This window comes from Aphis gossypii, chromosome 1, assembly GCF_020184175.1.
Source record: "Aphis gossypii isolate Hap1 chromosome 1, ASM2018417v2, whole genome shotgun sequence".
Lineage (NCBI taxonomy): Eukaryota > Metazoa > Arthropoda > Insecta > Hemiptera > Aphididae > Aphis > Aphis gossypii.
The window spans coordinates 26,829,480-26,853,926 of NC_065530.1; the positions used below are offsets into that span (position 1 = coordinate 26,829,480).

A 24,447-nucleotide genomic window follows, 5' to 3' on the forward strand; every position below is an offset into this window, starting at 1 on the left:
TAAATTTATTGTGGTATATTTCATTAATGATATCTATTATTGTGCATTATGATGTCTCTTCGATTGGCCTTGTACAATTGCCACATTATATTTCAAAGATCATTTACATAATATTGTAGATTTACAGCGTTATTATATTGTTTTATCTAACAACGGTAATAATTGGGTTAAGTACCTACGAATTAACGGAGAAAAAAACAAAATGCTTAGGTATTATATTAGAAATATAACGCAGGTATCCTAAATTCTAAAAGGAAAAAAAATAACAAGAAAACATTTAATAGTGCGTATAATATATTATTTCAATCCTTGGTAACAAAAATAAAGAAGTGTTCTTATTGGATGAAATACGTATCATCCGATATAATATATATATTATATATGAAATGGAATTACATTAAATCGCTTCAGTAACGAGTCTTGAAATTGTGTGCAGTAGCAATTTAAGACGTACGCACTCTGAGCCTGATTTATGTAATTTGAGTCAATGGAAAAAATAAACAATTTAGGACTTTTCTATTTTTTTATAGGAATATATGTTACAAGTAATATCGGGTTTAGAATAATTTCGACATCACCGGGTGGTTTACCGGTATACGATTAAATATATCAAGGCGACACGAATGTAACCTCTTAGCAGTTACTACAAGACGATTTGATTATTTATTTCTACATTAATACAATAGATAAAATAGAATAACATGGTTTCCAATTACTTAAAAAATATTTTACACGCGTTATTAAATTAAGGAGATCTTATACCGACCGTTTCTGTCTTTGTTTAATACACACATAGAAAAGAAATTTAAGACGTGGTTTTTGCCAAACATATACCAATTGGTCTAGTGAAGTGATAAGAATTAAGAAATCTCTAAAATAGATTTTAATTTTTAAGTTTACTTGAGATCAACTTTATCCTCACATTTTTTTTAGTTATTATTTCTTTAAAAATTAAAATATTATGATAGTTTTTAATTTCTACTTTTTTAATATAATTTTTTTTAGATTTAAATTTGAAGGTGATATAATCAAAAATGTGGGGAAGTAGATGTAATGAAAAATTCACATCTGTTTTCAGATGTATTATTACTTCACTAGATAAATTAAAAGATTTAGCAAAGAACACATCTAAATTACTATATTTCACGTATATTAAATAGAGAATAGAAAATTCGGTGTTAAATTCCCTTAAAATATATGGGTAAAAACGATAAGACAAAAGTTAGAAACGTGTTTAACTTAATAATAATTTAAAACAAATTTCAACTCGTGTGCTTAAGTTAATATTTATTTAACTTTGAATATATGTTATTAGATTAATGTTTGTTCAATTTTCAGTAATTTTACTTGAGTCTTGATGAATACAATATTTAAGTACACCACGGTAATATGCATTGTGTAAATTTCACGCGTATGAAAAATCACTTACTCATATTATTATTTAATATTTAAACGAATATAAATTAATTCATAGAAGTATAGAATCTATATTTGCATAGTATTGTTCATTAAAAATAATTTGGTCCGTCATTACCTACTACGGTTTTTATTAAAATCGTAATCATCTATCACAATGAAATAAAATATAACAGAATGCTCGCTACCATATTAAAAATGTTATTGACAAACCAAAATTTAACGAGACTTCATCTCTATATTGTTGTAAAAAATCGATCAGCTTATCAGAGGCACTTCCATTTACAATATGTTCTGTATTCTGTGCTAAGCCCAATGCCTGTACTCTGTCTGTGTATATTATTATGTTCCCATCACATTGTGATTGACACGATAAAGGTGGGTATTATCGATAATATTATTATTATTATTATTATTTGTGTTCATGGTTAAACACAACTAACGAAAGAAAATAAGTCTCGTTTTTACAGATATTCATATATTGTGGAAGGGCCACGTGGTGTTAAAACGAATGAGGTCGTGGGTGATTTAAAAACATTTACAAGTTTAGTTAGTTTATTTTATCCCGCTTGACACATGCATTTGTTTTTAATTTCAAATAATTTATTGATGAACAATGTAAACATGTAAAGCGTATCGTCAATTTTCAATGGAGTTGCCGTTATTACATAGTTATACCAAAAAAAAAAAAAAAGAATTATAATAAAATGAAAAGTAAAACAATAACAAAACGTGATGTGCACCTACCTAGAGCATCGAATCGAAAAGGGTTATTATAATAATAGTTGTTGTAGACCATGTAATACTAGGATATGTTGTTCTAAAGAAAATAATGGTAATAAAAAACCAAAAACGGAATTTGATCTAAATGTTATGTTTATGCGTTCCATGAAATGAAATATAATATAATACAATATAATATGTCCATCATTATTGTTTTGTAAAATAAATATATGTCTATGCACGTATCAAATTGTTTGAAATATTGTTGTATAAACCTAATTGGGTATATTTATTTCAACCGATTTAGGTTAGTTTTTTTGTTTAAATTTTACATTTTTACTCCAGAATATTGTACGAATCATTATCAGTGGTTTTTAGCCGTTTAGTTTCGAGTATAATTTCCTGTTCCCTAATGCACACATGTTGAGAGGGTCATACTAGTATTCAGCGACCGGAAGCCCAAGCACTTCAAAACTATTAAAATATGCACACATTCTGTTTAACGAGCAACCGTAACGATATTGGTTGAAATTATAAACATAATTTATTATTTTCAAATATATGAAACAACTTTTAATGATATTATTTATTTATTCGAGTGAAAAAAATTTATACTTTCAATTACTACAATGAACAATAAAATGTTTTATTTTTATTTTTTGTTAAATTATGCCAGCAGTATAGAGTATTTTAATATTTTATTATTCATTTTTATTTATAAATGTTAACATAGTATAACATAATGTACAACAAAATTATCGTTGTGTGGTAAGTTTTAATTAAAAATAATTTGAAATCTTGTTTGTAGTGTACCTATTACCTAACCTATATAACACAACTATATACAATATAAAAAACAATTTATCGTAAAATGTTTTTTTTTTTAAATAATCGAATTTTATGTGGATTTTATATTATGGTAAACGAAATTATTAAACGGTTCGCATAACTATATATACGCGTGTACTATAATATTATAATATGCATAATAAATAATAATTCTATTTTATTTGCGGATTATCTTGCTGATATGCGAGAGAAGTAAAAAAAAAAACTCGAGCCTTCAATAAGTAGTAACAATATAATACCTATATATTGTAATTGTGGAGCATGCAAGCATTATTATTCATTAAAATTTAATCCGTAATATTATATACATTTCATGTTTATTTTTTGATAAGTATCTTAAAAAAAAAAAAAACTAAAAAATCAACACCGAACGAAAATTATTATTATCGTAACGGCGGTAGTCTCATTTGCGCGTTAAAAATATAATAACGACAGCCAGTATATGTATGTCCTGAATAATGAGAATGCGCGCGATAAAAAAAAAAAATTAAAAACATAATATTATTATATATAATGTAATGAATTTTATATCCTCGCGATGTCCACCGCAACGGACTACTTCTTAAGAATTCTGATGGCCTAAATGCCCTAAATTAAAAAAAAAAAATACAAATAATAAATATGTAATAATACAATTCGCTGCGATTGAAAATCATGACCGAACGCGCTTGTACGCGTAGGCAGGTATTGTAATTATTGTTATAACATTACGCCTATCTATAGTCTGTTGCTATATATATATATATTTCAGATATACTATACACCAGCGCGTGCGACTGTCACTGTCGGTCGTCATCGTAAGCAACATGCATATGATAGGTAGTATTGGCTTTGACATATAATTAAATAAACTATAATTATATTAAATAGCAGTCTACATTTGAATTATCAAAATTAAACACTTTTATATATATAGTTCGAATTTATATAATGTTATATCTATTTTTTTTAAAAGACATTTTCAATTGATTTACCATTTTTGAATTGTTCACGAATAAAGCTGTTATAATGGCCTTATAATTTTTGGAAACTGTTAAAAAAATGTCAAACAGTCATAATACGAGCAGAGTTTAATAGTGACGTAGCACTATTACAATATTCACAGACTATCGTACAGCTTCATGACTTAATTAGTTGTATTATTTTGATTTTGAATACTCAGTCTAATAATTTTTAATTATAATAATATTTTGCTTCAATATGTAAGTAAAAATAATAGCTGAAATTAAAAATATTGTATAAAATCAAAAAAATAATAAAAGTAGTTTCACTCCATAGTAATAGACTGAGAAAACGAGCAAATGTCGTGTTTAAAAAAAAAAAACATAAATATCCTAGTTACACACAATGTCATCCGAATTAGATCGAATTATATTTTTAAAACATATAATTTACCCCCCAGCCATATTATATACAGTACGAATACCAGTACGGTCAATACTGCTGCGTTCGGCTTGTGTAATTACATTTTGTCGGCCCTAAAAATAAACTCAAAATACAATATAATATATCCGTATTATTATATTATTCGATAAAGCACGCCATTCAATAAAACCCTCAACTTAAAAAAATAATGATAGATGTACGTATAAACGTTGTACTAGCAATATATATGTATATAATATACAATATGTGCAAACTACGACGATGGCCGTATTATTATTGTTATTTATCGTTATTATCATTATTATTATTAAAACTTCATCGTCGCCTCCCCGTGTTTATTTTTCGTGTCCCAGCGTGTGGGCTGCTCACGAGTTTAAACACATCGTTTATTGGATGATTATTATTATTTTCATGTATACGGGGACATTGTATTTATATTATATATATTATACATGTATATACGAAATAATGTTGTTTGCTGTGAGCATGCAATTGTTGTTGTAGGAGGAAAAGAGGGAGGGAAAACTGTCGCCGGCGCCGGACAATATAATATAATAGAACTCGCGGTCAAGAAAATAAAAGAAAAAAAAATTCGAAAAAAAGAAAATAATTATCACACTTTCGTCACGTTTTATTCGATCTGAATATTTGACATATTTTTTAATGATTGTATGAATGACACACACACACACACACACACACACACACACACACACACACACACACACACACACACACACACACACACACACACACACACAGATCAAAGTACATCAGTATACATACCTACACACATAAAGTAACCTAATTACTGCAATGATGTATACACGCATACCCATATTATTAATACCACACATAAATCATTTGAAAAAACATTCAGTTTTTTTTTTTTATAACCATCCACCGCAATGCACTACTTACATAATTATCTACAACATGACACTATACGGTATCGAAGATATTCAAAATGAAACACTGATTCGTCGGATTTTTTTTGGTTTAGGATAATGTATTAGACATAACATAATATTATTATTGTTCATAGATTTAAATTGTTTGAAGTGGACGAAATGAATGAAACCAACGATACGAGTTTGCCAAACTAAGAATTTTATATTTTAAATAGTATGCGATATTTATAACCTACAAAAACATTTTTATAATTTTATAATAAAAGTTCTGGATAGTTTAAACTTTGATTCTGAGTTGGATGAGTATATATATAGTATTGGATTTTACAATTACATGCCATTTTATTCGCCTGACATTTTTTGAGGTAGTAAAATTTCAGAAAAAGTTTTACTTGATACATAGGTAAATACATTAAAAACTGAACACATGATTGTAGGTATTCGAGAAGAACCATTTTTAGAATTTCCCAGTTAAAAAAAATCATGAACAAAATATTATAATATAATAAACCTATTTAAGCAACTATTCGTTTTTAACGAAAATTAGACAATTTTTAGGTATCTGCGTTTTGTCGGATTATTTTTATGAACATGATAATATTATTTTGGTGTGCCAACAAATTTGATAGATGTAAAAAAATAAATAGAATATTCTGTCCGTGTGGTTTTTAAACTGAAACTAAATTATCAAACGGTTTTGTTTATGGATAATACACTCGAAAGATTGAAAGATGTATGATATTTCATGATATATGTATATACGTAATGTATAACGTGTGTCCACAGTGGGGGGTTGACTAAAAATCTTTTAAGGGGCCTAACATTTGGTTTAAAATTAGTTTAAAAGATTAATTTCTAATAATAGCTCTTTATATTGCAGTCATGAATTCTGTTAACTTATTTACTATTGTACATCACTTAGATACTTAGATACTATACTGAAAGTATGAACATATCTTTTGACATTAATTTAAATAATAATAAAATCTTATGTTTGTTACATATATCACATTGTTACAATTAAACTATAATATGATTCTAGAATTTGTAACAATGGGCATTGTAAATTAAATAATAATCGTAAAAAGGAAAAGTGAAAAAACAATTTAAGTGAACGCCATACACTTTCATCAATTGTTTCTATTAACTAGGTATATGTTTATTAGGTGCGGTGCGTCAAATAATACAATCACGATTTTCAATATCAAAATTTTTAGTTTTTGATTGATTTTACTTGGTCGCGTCAATTTTCTATGAATTTTTAGTAATATACTTTTTCTAAACCCATAACAGTACTTTTAAACAATACAACATCTATTTGTTGTTAAACACGATTTCTTTACTTTCTCGTTTCTAGATTTTCAACTTAAAAATTAATAATTTTGTAAATTATTGTAAAAGGTAATATAGGTGCATAATTTTAATTTTAAATACCCATGTTCACAACACGAACGTATAGTGCTTATAATTTCTATATAATATACGAGTGATATCTTTAGGTACGTGGTTTTATACTATTATATTATTATGTCGTGATAAGGGGAAAAGGTAAAATTTTATGACATACTGCTTGTGTAAAAGTTTTAATAATGTGTACCCTTCTATTCATCTCGTTTGGTGAAAAAATCAAAATTCAGAATAAACTTCTATTGAATATATTGTTTTAAAAGAGTAATTGGATTTTTTAAAATAATCAGCCAATATAAAGTTTAAGCGAAGTTTGTAGAAGACAGGTTAATTAAATATGCCGCACGCGCGACGTGAACGGAAAGCGTATACATAAACAATAAATTAAACTACTTACAATATCCTTAATTTAATATATAAATAACAATATACGCATACGATTTCTATGGTAATATAATTTTTAAACAACCCACCACAGATTTACAGCGTTCACGAATATCTAATATAGGAACTGTATATAAAACACATGTATCCACACGGTCGTACGTGTGCCTTTATTTTTTTAGTGAGCAGACACACACATACAATTAAATAATATGTTATCGTAAGTCACGCGTTGAATAAATTCTCGTGTTGAAATTCGTTCGCGGTAAAAGCAGATTTTCAAAATTTACATTTTTGTGTTCCGCGAAAAGCGTGGAACGCGCGTCTTTGTCAAAGTTTTCGTGCACATGTTCCAAACACTTGAAAATGTACAATTTATAATAATAGTGAGTAGTGCAGTTTCTCTTTGTGCGTAGTTTTAGTTTATACGTATAATAATAATAATAATAACAGTAATAATAATAATAATAATGTAGAAACCGCGAACGAAGCCGTGGAGACGACGCGCGACGTGCGGACTCAATGCGTCGTCGCGCCGTATTGATCTCTATCAATTATTGTTCTCGCGGTCGGCACGCATATAAATAAAATGGCTTAGATTATAATATTATAATAATATTATATTATTATTATTATTTAGGACGCGCAGACGTGTACACAAAGCGTAAAATATACGACGCGTAACGGCGGCACAAAGGTTTAAGATGTAAACGAATCGATGGACGACGACGACGACGACGAGGATGAGTAGGAACGTAATATTATATCGTTATATTTTGCATTTTACGCTCATTATGTGAGCGTATACGATATAATATACTCGTAATATATTTTATAAAAACTCGTATTTATGCGTACAACGTGTCTAAGTCTGACGATCTGTATGTAGGCTAGGCTGCAGCGGTCCAGCACAGCTGCCGCGTCGCGCGAATTTTTCCAAATCCGGTGGCGCGTAATAATTGTGCGCGACGAAAATACGTACATTATAATATGATGTCATCTCAACGCGCAGATACAAATCGATCGGTCGTATCGCTTCAGGTTGATTTATACACGTCATACATACAGGGCGATTCACCGAGCACGCTCACCTGTTTATTTATTTTTCTCCGATAACAATGCAGTTATTCAAAATTTTACTTTGGGAAATTTCAAATATACTCGCTAATGTAAATATACTTGAACTACCTACTCGAGATGAGTGTCCTGTGCGGCGATACAAACTTTTGTTTTTATAATGAGTACCTACTACCTACTCTCTATCCATTGTCTACCGTAAATATTATTTACAGATATATGTTTCTAAAAATTGTGTAGTATCAAAATTAAAATTTATACGAGTCGTTTTTCAGTTATTTAATTCAGTGAATTAAGGTTAATGGATTTGAAAGACGGCGGAGTCCATGCGATTATTTGAAAATTTTCGTTCCATTAAAATTCATCAACGTTCATAATTTTTTTTAAAAGGTCTTAGCGTGTAATAATTATTTTATCCAATATTATATCGATTTTATGTTTTTGTAAGGAAAATTATTTTCTTAATATAAACCATTTTATAATTGAGAAACTACTCGTTTGAATTTAGAATTAAGTATACCAATATTTTCATAAAAATTATTCACTGAATAATTTACGATAAAAAGAGAGATTTTCATTTGAAAATTAGAAGTTTTTTAAGTTTTTAATGACATGAGATACTCCCTAATCAGTTAGAAAATCATAAAAATTTGAAAATTTAGTTTTAAATTATATTTAAAAATATTCTAGTAATCAGAATTTGAATGAATTCATTGTAAAAAGAATAATGGAGGCGAGTCATACTTCACGAATCACTCTGTATATTAATTATTTTTCATTTAATCAAATTTATATGTATTTATAGATTATATCGTATAATATACTATAATATGATGCGTTATATTATTAATAACAGGCGATAATAAAATAATTATGTTATGATTATAACTTATAAGCTTATAATAATTTATAAGCTACTGCTGGAAAAATTGTACTTATGGAAAACAAAATAATCTAGGTGCGCTTCAATATTTTATAACGCACTACCCGATCTGAATCAAACAGTTCTTGTTCCAAAATTCAGTATTATAAAAGGACGATTTTTGTTTTAATTAATTCATGCGTAGAGTAATAAAATAAATATAATTTAAATGCAATAACAAAGTTTTCAAGTGGCCTTGGGAAATTGTACTCACCTCTGCAATGTGCGTTGTATTATACATTATATATATATATATTTATTATTTATATATTTGTATGAATGATTAAATAGAATCGCAGAAATTAAATACGAATGTACAATGCTTCTATCATATTTCGTTCCTTTTAGATTATTTTAAAATAAATGTTGACTTCATACTTTATCTGTCAGCCACTGAAGCATCATTTTTAGAGCGAACGGAATTTCAAATAATATTAAAACATTTATTAATATATAATATATACATATTATATTAGTTTCGCAATAAATGACGATGCATTTTTAATTATTATTTCAGAGTGTTAATTAAATGTCATGGAAAGTAATGTTTGCTTTTGACTCGAAATAAATGTTCAACTTCTGATATCATAATTTCAAATAATTTTAATAATACTATAAATTGACCAAATTTAAGTTAAATTTGAGGACAAAACTCACGTTTAATGTAATGTGTAACCATATTGCTTAACTAAAATAATTCATGAATAAAATAAAATCTAAATTTAGAAAAAGAATAATGTAATTTAAAATTTTCTAAATGCTTATTGAATAGGAAAATCGAAATAAACCGCAAACTGGAATCGTTTTTAGAACGCAACTGTTAGTAATTTATAGATAGTTTACAGCATTACTGCAGCTTATAGTCAAACTGTATAGTGATTGGCCTACAAAACAAAGGATGTTATAGTTTAATTTATCTTTCATCCGGTTGTTCGTCAGTTGACGCGAATTCATTCTTTAATATTAATTTTCTGCAGGTAATTTTTCGATAAACTGGCGAATCAACAATATTTTAGATTCTAAACGAGCGATGAATGTGTTAGGTTTTTAATGATATTATATGTTTTATACGTGACTTTTCGATCGTGTAGTAAAAATCTACTTATCTCCAATTTTGTACAAGTTAGTTAATCGTAGAATTTCGGATTTTATCGATACTTAAGATGTAAAATATATATGTAAAACCAGTTTTCAATAAAATGTATATTATGTATACATTTTTTTTAAAGTTATTAAAAAATGAATATTTGCAAAGACAACATTTTCACCACCTTCAGTACTTTTCAGTACTTGAATTGGAGAAGAATCTAGTGCCCATTTAAACATAATTATTTATATTTTTGTATCCCCTCTTCTATTTTGCTTCAATTATTCAAACAGTGAGAATATTTATGTATTTTAGCATCATAGTATTTTATGTATAATATTATTAAAACATTTTTATAGTAATGATTCTTTTTGAGAAATTTATGAACATTTGTAATTGTAAATATTATTTTTATATATGTGTTTTGTGTTTTCATATGCAATTATTTATGATTGAATTCAAATTTAACTCAACTAATTATAGTGATCTACATCATCTATCATCTATTTCATCTATGATGAGGCACTATTGGAAATTGAAATTTACTGTAAAGCAAAGTGACTTCCTTAGTTTTTTCTTTAAATCGATAGCGTTCTACATAGAATTCACTACGCTAACAAAATTAATTGAGTTTTATGTATAGGTAGGTATTAACATTTTATTATTGAGTTTTTAAAACGTATAATATAAATTATTAACAGTCATACACAGATAATAATATATTAATTGTGTGGCATTACGTATATGATTTAAAAATCATAAAAACTGGTTCACTATACATTTTCTAAGTACCTTTACACTAACACTATACACACATTTACATTTTTAGGTATTTTTAAAGGGACTTTATAGATTTACAACGACCATCTAAAATTTAGAGATCTATACTATAATCGCATATTCGTATGACAACCTTTCACCGCTGCTCAAGCAAAAATAATGTTATATATTTGTATAATTTATAATACATACCATGGTATATATAGTGTAGTCCAATAGTTCAGTTTATCTAGTTACGTCCTCGAGATGAAATAGGATCGCATAAGCGGCTGTAACACATCGGAAAACGTTTCAAGGAAAATGTCTGGCGTTGTCATGTGCATATATATAACCCCTGGGGTCTTGTGTATACAGTACAAATACACACACACATATACACACTCACACACTTATATTCGCGATACATGTATATTTCATTTCCTCGGTTTGAGTGCAGAACTCAGATCGTAACTTCTAAGCCGCCGTTACTTTATATAGATTCTATTATATTATATATACCATTAAGAGTACACCTAGTGTAAATACATAAATATACATTGGTGTATAAACGCATTGTACAGCGTGGATGGTGGATCAGTCTAGAAAGTTTGGAAACTCAAGATTATTCGTATACGGTAGCCTGGTCGATCGCGCATATACGCGTATCTATTCGTGATAACACGACGCAATTAATTAATTTAATTAACCATTTGTTTTATGTAAATATCTGTATATATTTACATAAAACTACAGTCATGTATACCTACGACTACTGCTAAGTACTATTGCGGGTCGATTTTACATGGAAAATTTAGTGTCTCCAAACTTTCTAGACTCGCAGCTGTTATTGCTTGCTTACTATGAAATTACATAAATCACATAACACCATACACTGACCTGTAGCCGACTCAGATATATCGTATACCGATCTGTATAATTTCCTCTGGTCACTTGATGTGTTTTATTTTTTATTTATTTTTGTTCAGCTGTTTTTAAACTACGTTTTTTTCCTTCGTATAATATGCGTTCCGTGTACAACAATACCGTAAGAAATATATTGTTTTCACAACCCATCCCTATCGGTTACGGTGCGTAGCAGAAACACTCCTTTCTCTCTTTCTTTCGACGTAATATACAAAATGCTAAAAAAACAACGGACCTCCACGTTTATATAACACGATAGCTAGTAAATAGCAGAATAGGTACTGCTATATATATATATAATTGGTTTAAGTATGCAAATAGTGCAGGTAAAGATAAAACCATAACGTTATTTTGTTATTGTTTATTTTTTCAATATACCTTTAAGATAGAGCGAATAAACATATCATATTGTATTATTTTTGAAAAATGTTAAATTTACAATTTATTATGGAGCTATTGGCGAAATACCGTCAAATAAAAATGAATAAATTAAGTAAACATGCCTATTTTAATTTAGATACCTACTTCATATTCAAGAGCATATTTTTATGTTATTTTTGAAATTTTTATCGTCATTGCTTTAGCATAGTACCTATCGAAAGTTCGAAAATTATGTGTGCATAAAATAGAATATATAACATTTATTTGACTGTAAAAAACACTGAAACCGTATAAAAACTATATACATATACATATTATACATAGTTTATAATTATTATAGTTTGTGTACCTACATATACACTTATTACTTACGTATAATATTGCATATTGGCATATTGAATATGCAACAATATTATAATACATGTATAATTAAATTTCTGTTCATGGCTTTATGATATTCACATATGAGAATTCTCTTTTAATACATAGATAATTACGTAAATAAATGAAAATTAAAAACCGAAACAATATTCAATGAACAAGCAGTGCGTGCACGGTATAACACGAGGGAGTGCTTTTTCCACTATAGAATATATTATTATTATTGTTATGTCTTACTGCATTTTAGAACATTCTGTTGTTGTCATTCAATATATTATATAATATAATATTATAATCATGTATACATTTATATTTCACTGAAATATCTAAAAAATACATATCCATACCATTTACATAGATACATTTCCTACCTACGTTCGGATTTGGAGACTTTATATTTTACCACGGAGCTTATGCCACGAGAGACAATTTCTTATACATAATATTATATAAATAACACTTTTTACGTCAAGTATAAACCACTGGGTATTCTACCAAATACGCTCAATCCTGTATTTTATGCTTTAACTATACATTTATTCAAATTATGATTTTTTTTTAAATTTTTAGTACACTTACCTTACTAAGATAAATAATACTGAATGATGATAAATTTATACTTGGGCTTTTTTGAAGAGGTAGGGGGTGAGTAATATATTATCTACACATTATACAAAAATATTACATTAAATTTTTTTTTAAATATTTTGTTATCACAAAAATATTTTTTTAAATATTTTTTTTCAATCATTTTAATTGACACATGATGAAGAATTTTTTTTATTTTTAAAATAATGTTTTAGTATCGTATTGTGTTTTAACTTATTTGTTTTTATTAGAATAATTTCTGTGGCATTTGCTATTATACAACCTGACAGTTTATAGTTACAAATACAACTTTATTATTGCAATTATCATATTTTATTGTCTTGCAATGACAGCGCAGTACCCTTATAGGTAGTGATATTATCTGAGAAATTAGAATTCGATCAGTGTTTTTGCGCATATTATATAGACCTGAACCCGACTCGTTCAATCACAGACAGACAGTCTAATCATAATTCATATATATCCCTTATCCAGTTAAGTTTGTTATTATCTCATCAAAATTTCCCATCTCTAAAAACCTCAATCATTTCCACATATTTTGTTGGCAAATAACGTCAATTACCGATGAATATAAACGTTAAATTCCAATATATTTCAAGTATATTAAAATTTATTAAAAAAAAAAAAAAAACTATTTGATTGACAATTTTCAGAAAATGAGGAGAAATTCATTTTTTTTTCTGAATCTAATTTAATATTTATAACATGTAATGAAAAACCTCAGTATTTTAAAATATACGAATTGGATTTATAGTTGTTTTATTTTGTTCAATATTATTATTGTTTTTTATAGCACCGGAGCGGATTTTCAAAATATCCGTCGACGATAACGACGACGACGACGAGGATGATATTGCGGAGGGCAGTGGTGGCGACGTGAATTTCACAACTCTGACGCCGCCGACAAGCAGCAGCGCTGCACCGACTGGCCCGAAAAATTGGCCGACCGAAATCAACATCACGTGTTACGCCGCCGGCATGCATCCCGAACCGTCCATGAGCATTTGGGTGAACGGAGTGTAAGTATATTATCTATATACATATATATACACACCACACACTGCGGTATACTATTATTTCTCCTCTTATATTTCTAGGTACTTGAGTGGCTTTGGTTTGTGCCATTTTTGACTTCTTTTTTGATAAAAGTTTTTTTTTTTAAATAAAAGAGGTACCTACAAAGTTACTCCCACTCACTCCAATACTCTGTCACAATTGCTCTACATGCCCTTTTGCTCCTCTCATATCCTTTTGCCGCGATTATAATAAAATAATAGCACGTGTGCCCGTCGGCGACGCAGACGTTCGCTGCAAACACCAGAAATAATTAAATTTCGTATACCCATGGGTAAAAGCACTATAAAATTATGATTGAGGTCACGAATTTCTTTGGTTATAAATGGTTCCCATTTTCCAAAAAACAAATCGATTGATAATGTACCTATATGTATACCTATATATTATAATTTACTTAACTCCGTCGTCGTCATCATGCGATCAACAACCGCACGTTAGTTCTGCGTTTTATATATCTGTGAGTTTTAGTGAAATCATATATTGTGCGGGTATTTATCTAATTGTCATAATATACCTATGGTGTTGTATACATTTATGTTGTATATGTATTATTTTAATGTGCAGATTGGACACACTACGTTTACAGTAAAATTATCTGAAAAAAAAACACCGTTTAAATATATTCTACAATTCTAACTATACCAAATTGGGCAGGTTTTTTTTAGTTTTTCAACAACAGTGACGTCCATAAGTAAAATTTAATACATACAATAGTCATCCTACTAAAATAGGTAGAAAATCGGAAAAATCGGATAGTCTTGATGTACCGTAAGAAGTTGTTTTAAAAAAAAAAAAAATAATGTCCATCAATATAGAAAGTTTTTAGCTAAGACGAAGAAAAAAAAACATTCCAAATATATAGCATACTCTTTATATTATGTGATATCGTTACAAACTATCGTAATAACATTAAATAACGTTCGGATAAAGTTTAATTTCGTCGAAGTATATGCTTTGTATTACAAAACAGATAATCATAATGTAATTATTTTGTCATCGCTTAGGTGAATATTTTATCTACCACCTAAACATAATTAATTTATTTTACAAGTTAATCGATTTAAACGTAATATATTTCAACACGTGTGGCAAAATAATAGTGTGATCAACAATAGCGCAGATGATAATGGTGAACGGTACGGATAATCCAATCCAATATCAGCTATCTCTGACGTAGGAAATAACGTTATTAACTATTTGACGTTATGCAAAACAATATTTTGTACGTGGAATATTCAGTCCAGTGAATTAAATTTAGTGCAAACAGACTTCAAACGCAGATAAAACAATACTCGCGCGCGAGTGTGTGCGTGTGGTCCTGTAGATTCGTTAGTCATTGTTGTCGTTTTACCCGGATTATTATCTTTGGCGGCAACAAAATAAACATGGTGGTATATTGCACACATTGCGCCCATACCCAAACCGTATTCAATTACAAAATACCAATTACGTGGGTTAAACTACTTTGTAATTATGAGGGTAGTGTTTAGAACGAAAAATACACGTGTCCACGTGATCGCAAACACGTTTAAAATTAATGACAATTTTTTATGATTATTGATACGATAGATCAGGTTAATGAGAACTGAAAACCCCACGAGTTTCGGGTGTAATGAAGACATCTCGCTATACTTGTAATCATATACTGTGGTATATAATTTCAAGTATATCAAAAATTTGCTAAAAAAAAAATGTGTAGAAATTATTTCGCCTGAAAGCCAATCTGGGCCTGCTACACAGTGTACACTCTGATTGCGGTTTGTTTGATGTGACAGCAATACGCTAGGTATATAATAAACCCAATTGCGCGATAACGACCAACGATTTAAAAGGACGAATGAACGTATATTATTATAGTGTATAAAAATAAAAAAGACGTCCTATTGTCACTTTTAACACGAGTGTCAAATATGATCGCAAAATATTCATTAATATTTCTGTACTTTGTGAAACAGATTGTAAAACGTTTGATCGTAAACTCGTGGCCTAGCGGGAAAGAGACGCAGAAAACAACTCAGTTGTTTCTATAAGGACGCTACACACATATTATTATATCTTTTCGTTAAAGTGGTAATATTAACATTGTGCATTGATTTCTGTCCGGACAGGCCGCTGGATTCCGTCACGTCGGTGGTCACTGAGGACGACGGGGACGACGACGAGACCAACGACGGCGTGCAGGCGGCCAACAACGCGACGATGACGCCGTCGACCACGACCGCGACCACGACGACCACGACGACCACCGCCAAACCGAAGTCGGTGTACAGGAACAACCGGTACAGGAGCGGCAACAGGGACGCCGAGTACAAAAAGTACGCGGTGCGCGCCACCAGCGTGGTGTCGCTCAAGGACGCCGAGGAGTACCGGAACCGGAAGCCCAACCAGCACCACCGCCGGCGGAACACGGTGGACGTGGAGTGCCGGTTGCGCGTGCCCGGCGACGGTGCCGGCGACGGTTACTGGAAAGCCGACCGGCCGCCCGGCCGCTACTACGCCGTCCGGAAGTCGGTGGCCTACAAGTACCGCAACGACGTGCCGCCGCCCGGCGACCCGTTCGCCGCCGTTTCTTCCGCTTCGTCGGTGGCCGACGACGACGACGACTCCGACAGCTACGGGGCCGACCGCGGCGCGAACGGCGCCTCGAACGGCCAGGACGCCGACGGCCAGGACGACGCCGAGTCCGCGGCCACCAGCGCCACCGCCGCCGCGTCCTTCTTCGTCGTCGTCGCCGCCGCCGCCGCCACAGCCGCCGCCGACCGACGTTGAGGCGCTCGACGATGTCGCGCGATCCTTTCGCCCACTCCTCAGCCGCCCTCCCCTCGCCACCACCCCGCCCGGCCCACCGCCAACCGTCGTGTGGTGTATTAGTGAAAGTATATTATAATAATTTTATCATCATCATCATTATTACCTATTAATATTACGACGACGACGACGACGACGACGACAACGACGACGACGAATAACATAATATTGTAATACATTATAATAATATGAATCGCGTGTTTTTGCGGAGTTAACGAAAGCAAACGGTTTGTCGACGCGCCAAATCCGAAAACCGACTTCATCATAACGCGCATTGAAAAAGTACGGTATACGAGTATACGTATAACCGGGTGTGTCAGAAATGCTGTAGGTACGGCCGTTTAAAAAGTCGGTCGGTGACGTGTTTTTTAGTAAACTGCGTTTTTCACGTAATATTATATACCAAAAACGGTTGTTTATGAGCCGTTTGCTTTCAGTACCCCCGCGAAAACGATGTAAATTATACGACGACATAGTGACGCGCACAGTGTAAACTTCCTGTAGTTTGCCCAACACACCGACTAATCACCTAACCACCCCCCCTCACCGTTTTGAACCGACGACTTGATTAAAAGTCTTGTTTAACCGTATTTTTACCTGACCGCAGTTATATTGGTATTTAAATATTATCGCCATATCGTTAACTATTAAAACATAGTATTTCCTACGATTTTGTCGTCTTTCCAATCCGGAACGCTCAAAATTTTTGAGATTTGAAATTTCACGAGTAGTGCTTCAGATCACATCTATTTCGACCAATAATTGCCTGCAGGCTGCAAGTAGAGATTCTATACCAAGCTTCCCCTCTATATTATACTATTGGTCGTTTCGTATCTGAGAGCAGAGAGTGTGCCTGTCAAACTTAGTCTCCCCTTCTGCTGCTTCTCGTACACATTCGTCCCGTTTTTTGTGCCCCGTTTCCCTCCTACTACCTATATCGTATGACTAATATAACAATCTCTCAGATTCCTAAAGCGGATTCCGCTCGTTATAATTGCATAAACGTAATTATAAATAACAATAATAAGCTCATCTTAATACCTTGTTTCGTATTCATCGCGTCTGCTTTAGAAAGACAAACGGTTATCCAAATCAATTCTTCTGTGGAGAAAAAACCAGACAAATTTTCTTTTCAACTAAATCTTCTTTTTTTTTTTTTTTTAAATAACAATACGTCATAATACATTTAAATGGCGATTTAAAAATAAATTAAAACTAAAAATGTTTAAAAACCGTTTATTTTTTTTTTTTATATTATTTAGTAGTTTTGTTTTATTTAATATCGAAGCCCGTTGTATAACGATCCAGACACAGCTTAGGTGGATGACATTTAAAACGGTTTTTTTTCAACCGAAAAATGTATTATACCTTGTTGAAGGAGTTTTTAATATATTGTTTGATAAAAAAAAAAAAAAAAAAACGATCATACAAAATCTAAAAGTTTATTTAAAAAGAGAATGTGTATTGAAGTAAATTGTTTTATAAAAATATTGAAAAACTAAATTACACAGTTAAAAACGCGTAAATCGAATTCCGCTGTGTAGGTGATATTGATGTGATTTTGTTTCGATACTTTTTAAAAAGCAATTTATTTACAGGTAGTCTAACATCAATTCCAATTTAACCATAGTTCACAATAATTGTTTAGAAAACACGATTTAATCGCTCTTGTTGTAGGTTTGAGACTTGTTAAATAAAATCACAGTTCATCGGAAATACGGGTTTATATGCACGTCGTGCATTCTTCTTTCTAATAAAACACTGTGACCTCTTAGAACCAGTCTAATTGTCCGATGAAAAAATACAATAAAAACAAAAATAATCGTCGAAAATTGTCCATTGAAAAATTTAGTGCAAGTTTAGTTAAACCATCGGTATATTTAACGTAAAACGTTTCCGTTTTGGTTGAAAATATTTTTTCATTTTACTTTTCCGTATCCAGTTTATTAACAAGCCTAATTATATAAAGTCTTACACGTAATTCAAACTGTGAAATCAAAACTACCAAATCTGTATTGAAGTAAAACGTTTGGCAGGCAATCAGCCAAATATCTATTTCAGAGTAAACTTTTCGATGATGTTCTTATATTTTAGAAAACTGTAATACGTTTAGTATGATATACTATATACCTACTAATACTCACATATTTATGTTTTTACTGTTGATTAAAAGATATTATACAATATACAACTGCACCATTTGACTTAAAATCGTTTATCCACAAATAATTTATTTGTTTTTGTGTTTTTTAAACAAAATTATAAACCCATAACAAGCCGATTAACTGATGTCCGTGTGTTGAATTTTATTGCCGTCACAGTGTGCATAATGTCATAATAAATTTATAATTATTCAAGTTATAATGCAACTAATTTACGTGTGCGTACAAAATATCGAGACACGATCAAAACTGTCAACTGCAGATGTAGTTGGAAAATGGTTATGACATTTGTATTACCCTCCACAGGGAGAATTCAAATAGGTTTTGTATAATAAATTTAAAATTTTGTATACATAATATAATATAACTTTGTCTTGTTTGCACATACTCCATTCTTGGAGGGCGTACCGGCCCAAATATACACTATATTTCACTAGCCAGATATTCTTATATTATGTTTAAACGAATAGTAATACACATTTTTTTTTATTATTATTAAATTACGTGTTACGAGTATTATAAGAAATTTTAATCACCACAGTTTTATTTTTACCGAATATAGGTATTATTAACTATATTACACTCTATCCATACATACTATGTGCCAATATACTATAAAAAGTCTTTTAGTCATTTGTTTGAGTACTTCCTATTGATATTCTGCAGATGTATTAATGTCTTACGGTTTGTTTATGTCTTCTCTCTCCGCAGCTTCGTGTTATTGTAATTATTTTTACTATTATTATTATTATTATTATTATTATTGTAAATAATATTATGTAATTGTTAACACTACCATCACTATTTATACACGATTCTAGTCTAAAATAATGTAGCGAAAAATAAAAATAAACGTTTAGTAGACATTATTAAGTCTTAAGTTAATGTTATGTTAATATTATAATAATTTATTACAGTGTGACACTATTATTATAATATTATACTATTGTATATCGTGTTTGTTTATTAAACTATTTTTATTTATTGATGTTTGTTTTATCGAGATCATTGGCTTAAAACCAAATGAGATATTATAAATGTTTATTATTAATTTGTTTATTGTTATTAATTATTACGTACATCCTATAAAATATTTATTATGCTAATACATATTATTTCTAATTATATAGAAACTACTAGGCTAGACACACCAAAGAATAAACATACATTTATTTTTTATTGTACTGTACAATATTGTACCGCGCTCTGTTGTAGAATATTATTCATGTATATTAGTATGATATTATAAAACCCGACAAAAAAAGTTTATTATATAATACAAACCAATTTCTTTGTTTAAACATAGTTTAAGTTAGTAGCATAAGGTTTCACAGTATATTATACACTTATATAAACATTATACATTTACAATAACATAGTTTTACCTAAGTAATATTATTAGATTATTGTACTACTTTATTATTATAATAACATAAATATTCTCGATATTTAAAGTATTATGTGTGTTTTACAAATTAATGAGATTAAAAGAAAAACATGATATTATAACATAATTTATATTCTTCTTTTATAAACAAAAGTAGGTACTGTAGATATTGTTTGGATTTATAGTATTATTATATATATTATAAACCTGTTAATCATCTTACTATAATTTTTTGGCATAATATAAAAGTTGCGTATACATTTTTGTTCGACTTTTTATTTTTATTTTTAGACTACTCGATAGGACCTGATAACGAGTACGACATAGTAACTTTTAGAGTGTAGTAATCCCATTATAGTATAAATTGTGTTATATTATAATTAATACATAGAATATGGGTTATTAATGGTTATTAAATATATATTTACTACACTATAAGTGAACGTTAACAATATTGCAACTACAATTTTAGTTCCAGGAGCGCTATCATGATTTACTGCAGTAAGTCAAATTACTAATAAGGTTAACTACTATAATCGTCTATTTAGAATAAGAATATATTTACCCCGCCACCTAGTACCTACCGCTCGATCCACTACATGTGTGATGTTTATTTACCCCCGTACCTATCCAATTGTTATAGACGGTTACTGAGAGGTACAGGGGTGAAATTTACTATTGCTATGAACTTAAGTTTCAAAGTGAGCGATGAATGTACTGATTTTAAATGATGTGTGTTTGTTTTTATCGATTTAAAAATTATGGAAAATGATAAAAAGGCCAAACATTATTGGCCGCCCCTAATAGAAACATTTTGGCTACGTGCCTGAAACCATGGCAAAGTTGCCATATTTACTAAAATATTGCTAAATATAGTCAATTTAACATAATTTTTCCATAAATAATTATATACTTTTATTATTCGATAGATGACATGGAATCACATTCACACAATACACATTCCATGGCCAGATATGTCCAACAATTTTTTTGGATTAGCAGTTACAATAATATCTATTTTAACCTTAATGCAGTGGCGTGCGGTCAGGGCAAGCGAGACAAGGGCCACATGCCTGCTCAAAAAGGAAAAAAATAAATTTAGTTAATTCATTATATCAATGAGCAATACATTTATTATGATATAGAATGATAGTAATATAAGCATTAATATGATTTATTTTTCTTTCATATTTTAGAACAATTTAAAACAATAATTCAAAAAATTGAAGATGAAAAGAGTAATTATATTTTATATGTTTACTGTTTAGATCATGTTGTAATTTTTAAATATTATATAATATTTTCATTATCAATTTTTATGTATATAGAAGAAGCTGCAGAAGAGCACAGAAAACATTTAGAGAAGTTCTGTCGTTTAATAAGAAACAGACACAAATTAATAGTACTACGAATAGTACCGACTACCGATTACATTAATCATTGTACTTGTTTTGAAATGGTGTGAATTGTATTAACCCTTTGACTGCTGAGCATTAAAATTACTTACAACCTCTCTGTACTGGTCATTTTTGATTAACATTAATAGATATCACTGATTCCAGCGAGAAGATTGCTGGATTAAGTGAAGTCATGAAAAATATAATGAATATAACATGTGCTGAATTATGTTTGATTACAGTTAACTATATATCAGTGGGTGATTGCCACTAATTTGGTCCAATATCTAACATTCACTAATTCCAGAGAGAATATTTTTGGATTAAATAAAGTCATGGACGATATAAAAAAAAGTGTGTTAGTACCATTGAAAAACGTACGTACTAGGAAATCGGTTGTGAGACCACCAAAAAGTATATTTTTGATTGAATATTTATTATTTCAATTTTTAATTTTATTATACCTGTGTTTAGGATTTTTGCTTTATGGACCATCTGGTTATGGAAACACAATGATTACCAAAGAAATTACCAGAGAAAAGGAAAACAATTTTATAAACCAGGATGTGTCATCAATTGATGATAGATGAAGAAAAACATGCCAAGAATTTACAGAGGCTGTGGTACAAGAATAAAAACCAGAATGGAATTTTGTATAAAGTATAAAAATGTTTGTAGGCTGTTCGCAACAAAACGCATCAATAGTAATATTTTTATAAACATTAATTAGTGTATTGTTGTCAGTGTACTGCTTAACATTAATTCCATTACTAATAAGTTGTTTTATTTCATCAACAAAAAATTTAATAAACTTATTGCTATTATCTGGTTTTTTTTTGCCCCAATAAATTCCTATAGGAAATACAAATTAGTAATGCTGTCTTAAATAACCGAGAATTGGCCAAAAGAAACTTCCTGAACTTTTTGACAAAGGCAAGCCGTCTACACCTATAACTAATCTAATTGTATCTTCTAAATAATTAAAATTGCATTGATGATAAAATTAGTGATATGACAACAAAAACCCTTCGTAAACTACGTACAAAAATGGCTAATCAAAAATAAAAAAAAATCTTTAAAGTTTTAGCACAATAAAGATTTGATATCATGAATAAATGCTAAGTAATAAGTATATTGAATTTAAGTAAACTTATTTTGTTTCAAGAATTTATTTATCTGGCGAGGAATTATTTCTTAAAAGAAACAAAGTGTGATGAACAAAATAATTTAATGAAAAAAGACTATTAAAATATAAATTGTTATTATTTAAAAAATATTACTATTAATATTTATATATTATTCCAAAATCGCCTAGGTTATCTCAAAAACCACTATACGTACGAACTTGAAATTTGGAGTAGTACTGACACAAAAAAAAATAAACATGCATATAATTATTGCTTGAAGTGTCAATAAATGTAAAACCAGATTGATGTGGATAATTTTAATTCAAACATTATGAAATTTTAAACTTCAATACCTACTAAAAGTTCTAAGTTGTCACTTCTATCGACAGTCCCTGTAACTACCAATATTGTTTTTGTTTAATATATCGTCAAATCTGATATTTTTATTAACTGTAATATAATAAATAATATTATGATTTATTTATTTTTTTAAATTTCCTACAGTGGATATTAAGATTAATTATATTTTATATGTTTAGATCATGTTGCAAAGTCCAGAGTTGCTTAGTCAGGTCTGCCAAGACCAAGGCCAAAGACCAAATGAACGGAGAACCCTAAAACCAGCTATTTTTATAATTGTATCAATTTTGTTATGTATTTTTATTACTTGTTATACATATATAAATATAAATAATACCCACTTGCAGAAACAAAATAATGTTTTGTTTTTATGGATTGTAATTTACTATGTACGAGTATTATTATGTATTAGCTATTTTTTTATATTTGTATCAAATTAAATTACAGAAATGATATATTATGGGCTGCTTTAAGTTTAATTATGTGTGTTTTTTTTTTTTTTTTAATATCAAAGTTGACTTGTATACTAGCTGTATTTTGGTTTTAATTCTACTGAACAGTAAATAGTATTTATACATGAAAGGTTCATGTAGGTTCGTAAGTTGAAAAAAGGCTTTCTTTTCTATTTATGAAATCATTTACACATTCAGTTTATATGAAAGCATTTTATATATTTGACAACTTATTGTAAAGACAATAGACATGACCTGTACATTACAAATAATAAAATATGTTTCTTTAAAAAAAAAAATAATAAATCACAGAGATAATACAAAAACAACGTAAAAAAGAACTTCCTTATAGTATTATAGTTAATAGTTATACAATATAATATTATAATAATTATTATTCCTTATTCTGTATAGTTTAAATTGTTACATAAATAATCATCAACAGTTTTCTTGACGAACAT

At 29.6% G+C, this 24,447-nt stretch overlaps 1 protein-coding gene across 1 annotated transcript in view; it reads left to right on the forward strand.

The window, feature by feature from the left end:
* Positions 1-18,261, forward strand: part of LOC114133081 (uncharacterized) — a 44,414-nt gene extending 26,153 nt beyond the window's left edge. Inside the window, exons 3-4 of the mRNA XM_050197795.1 lie at positions 14,010-14,235; positions 16,402-18,261. Coding sequence (XP_050053752.1) covers positions 14,010-14,235; positions 16,402-17,062 — 887 coding nt within the window. The 3' untranslated portion in view covers positions 17,063-18,261. The remainder of the gene's footprint in view (positions 1-14,009; positions 14,236-16,401) is intronic.
* The last annotated feature ends 6,186 nt before the right edge of the window (positions 18,262-24,447 follow it).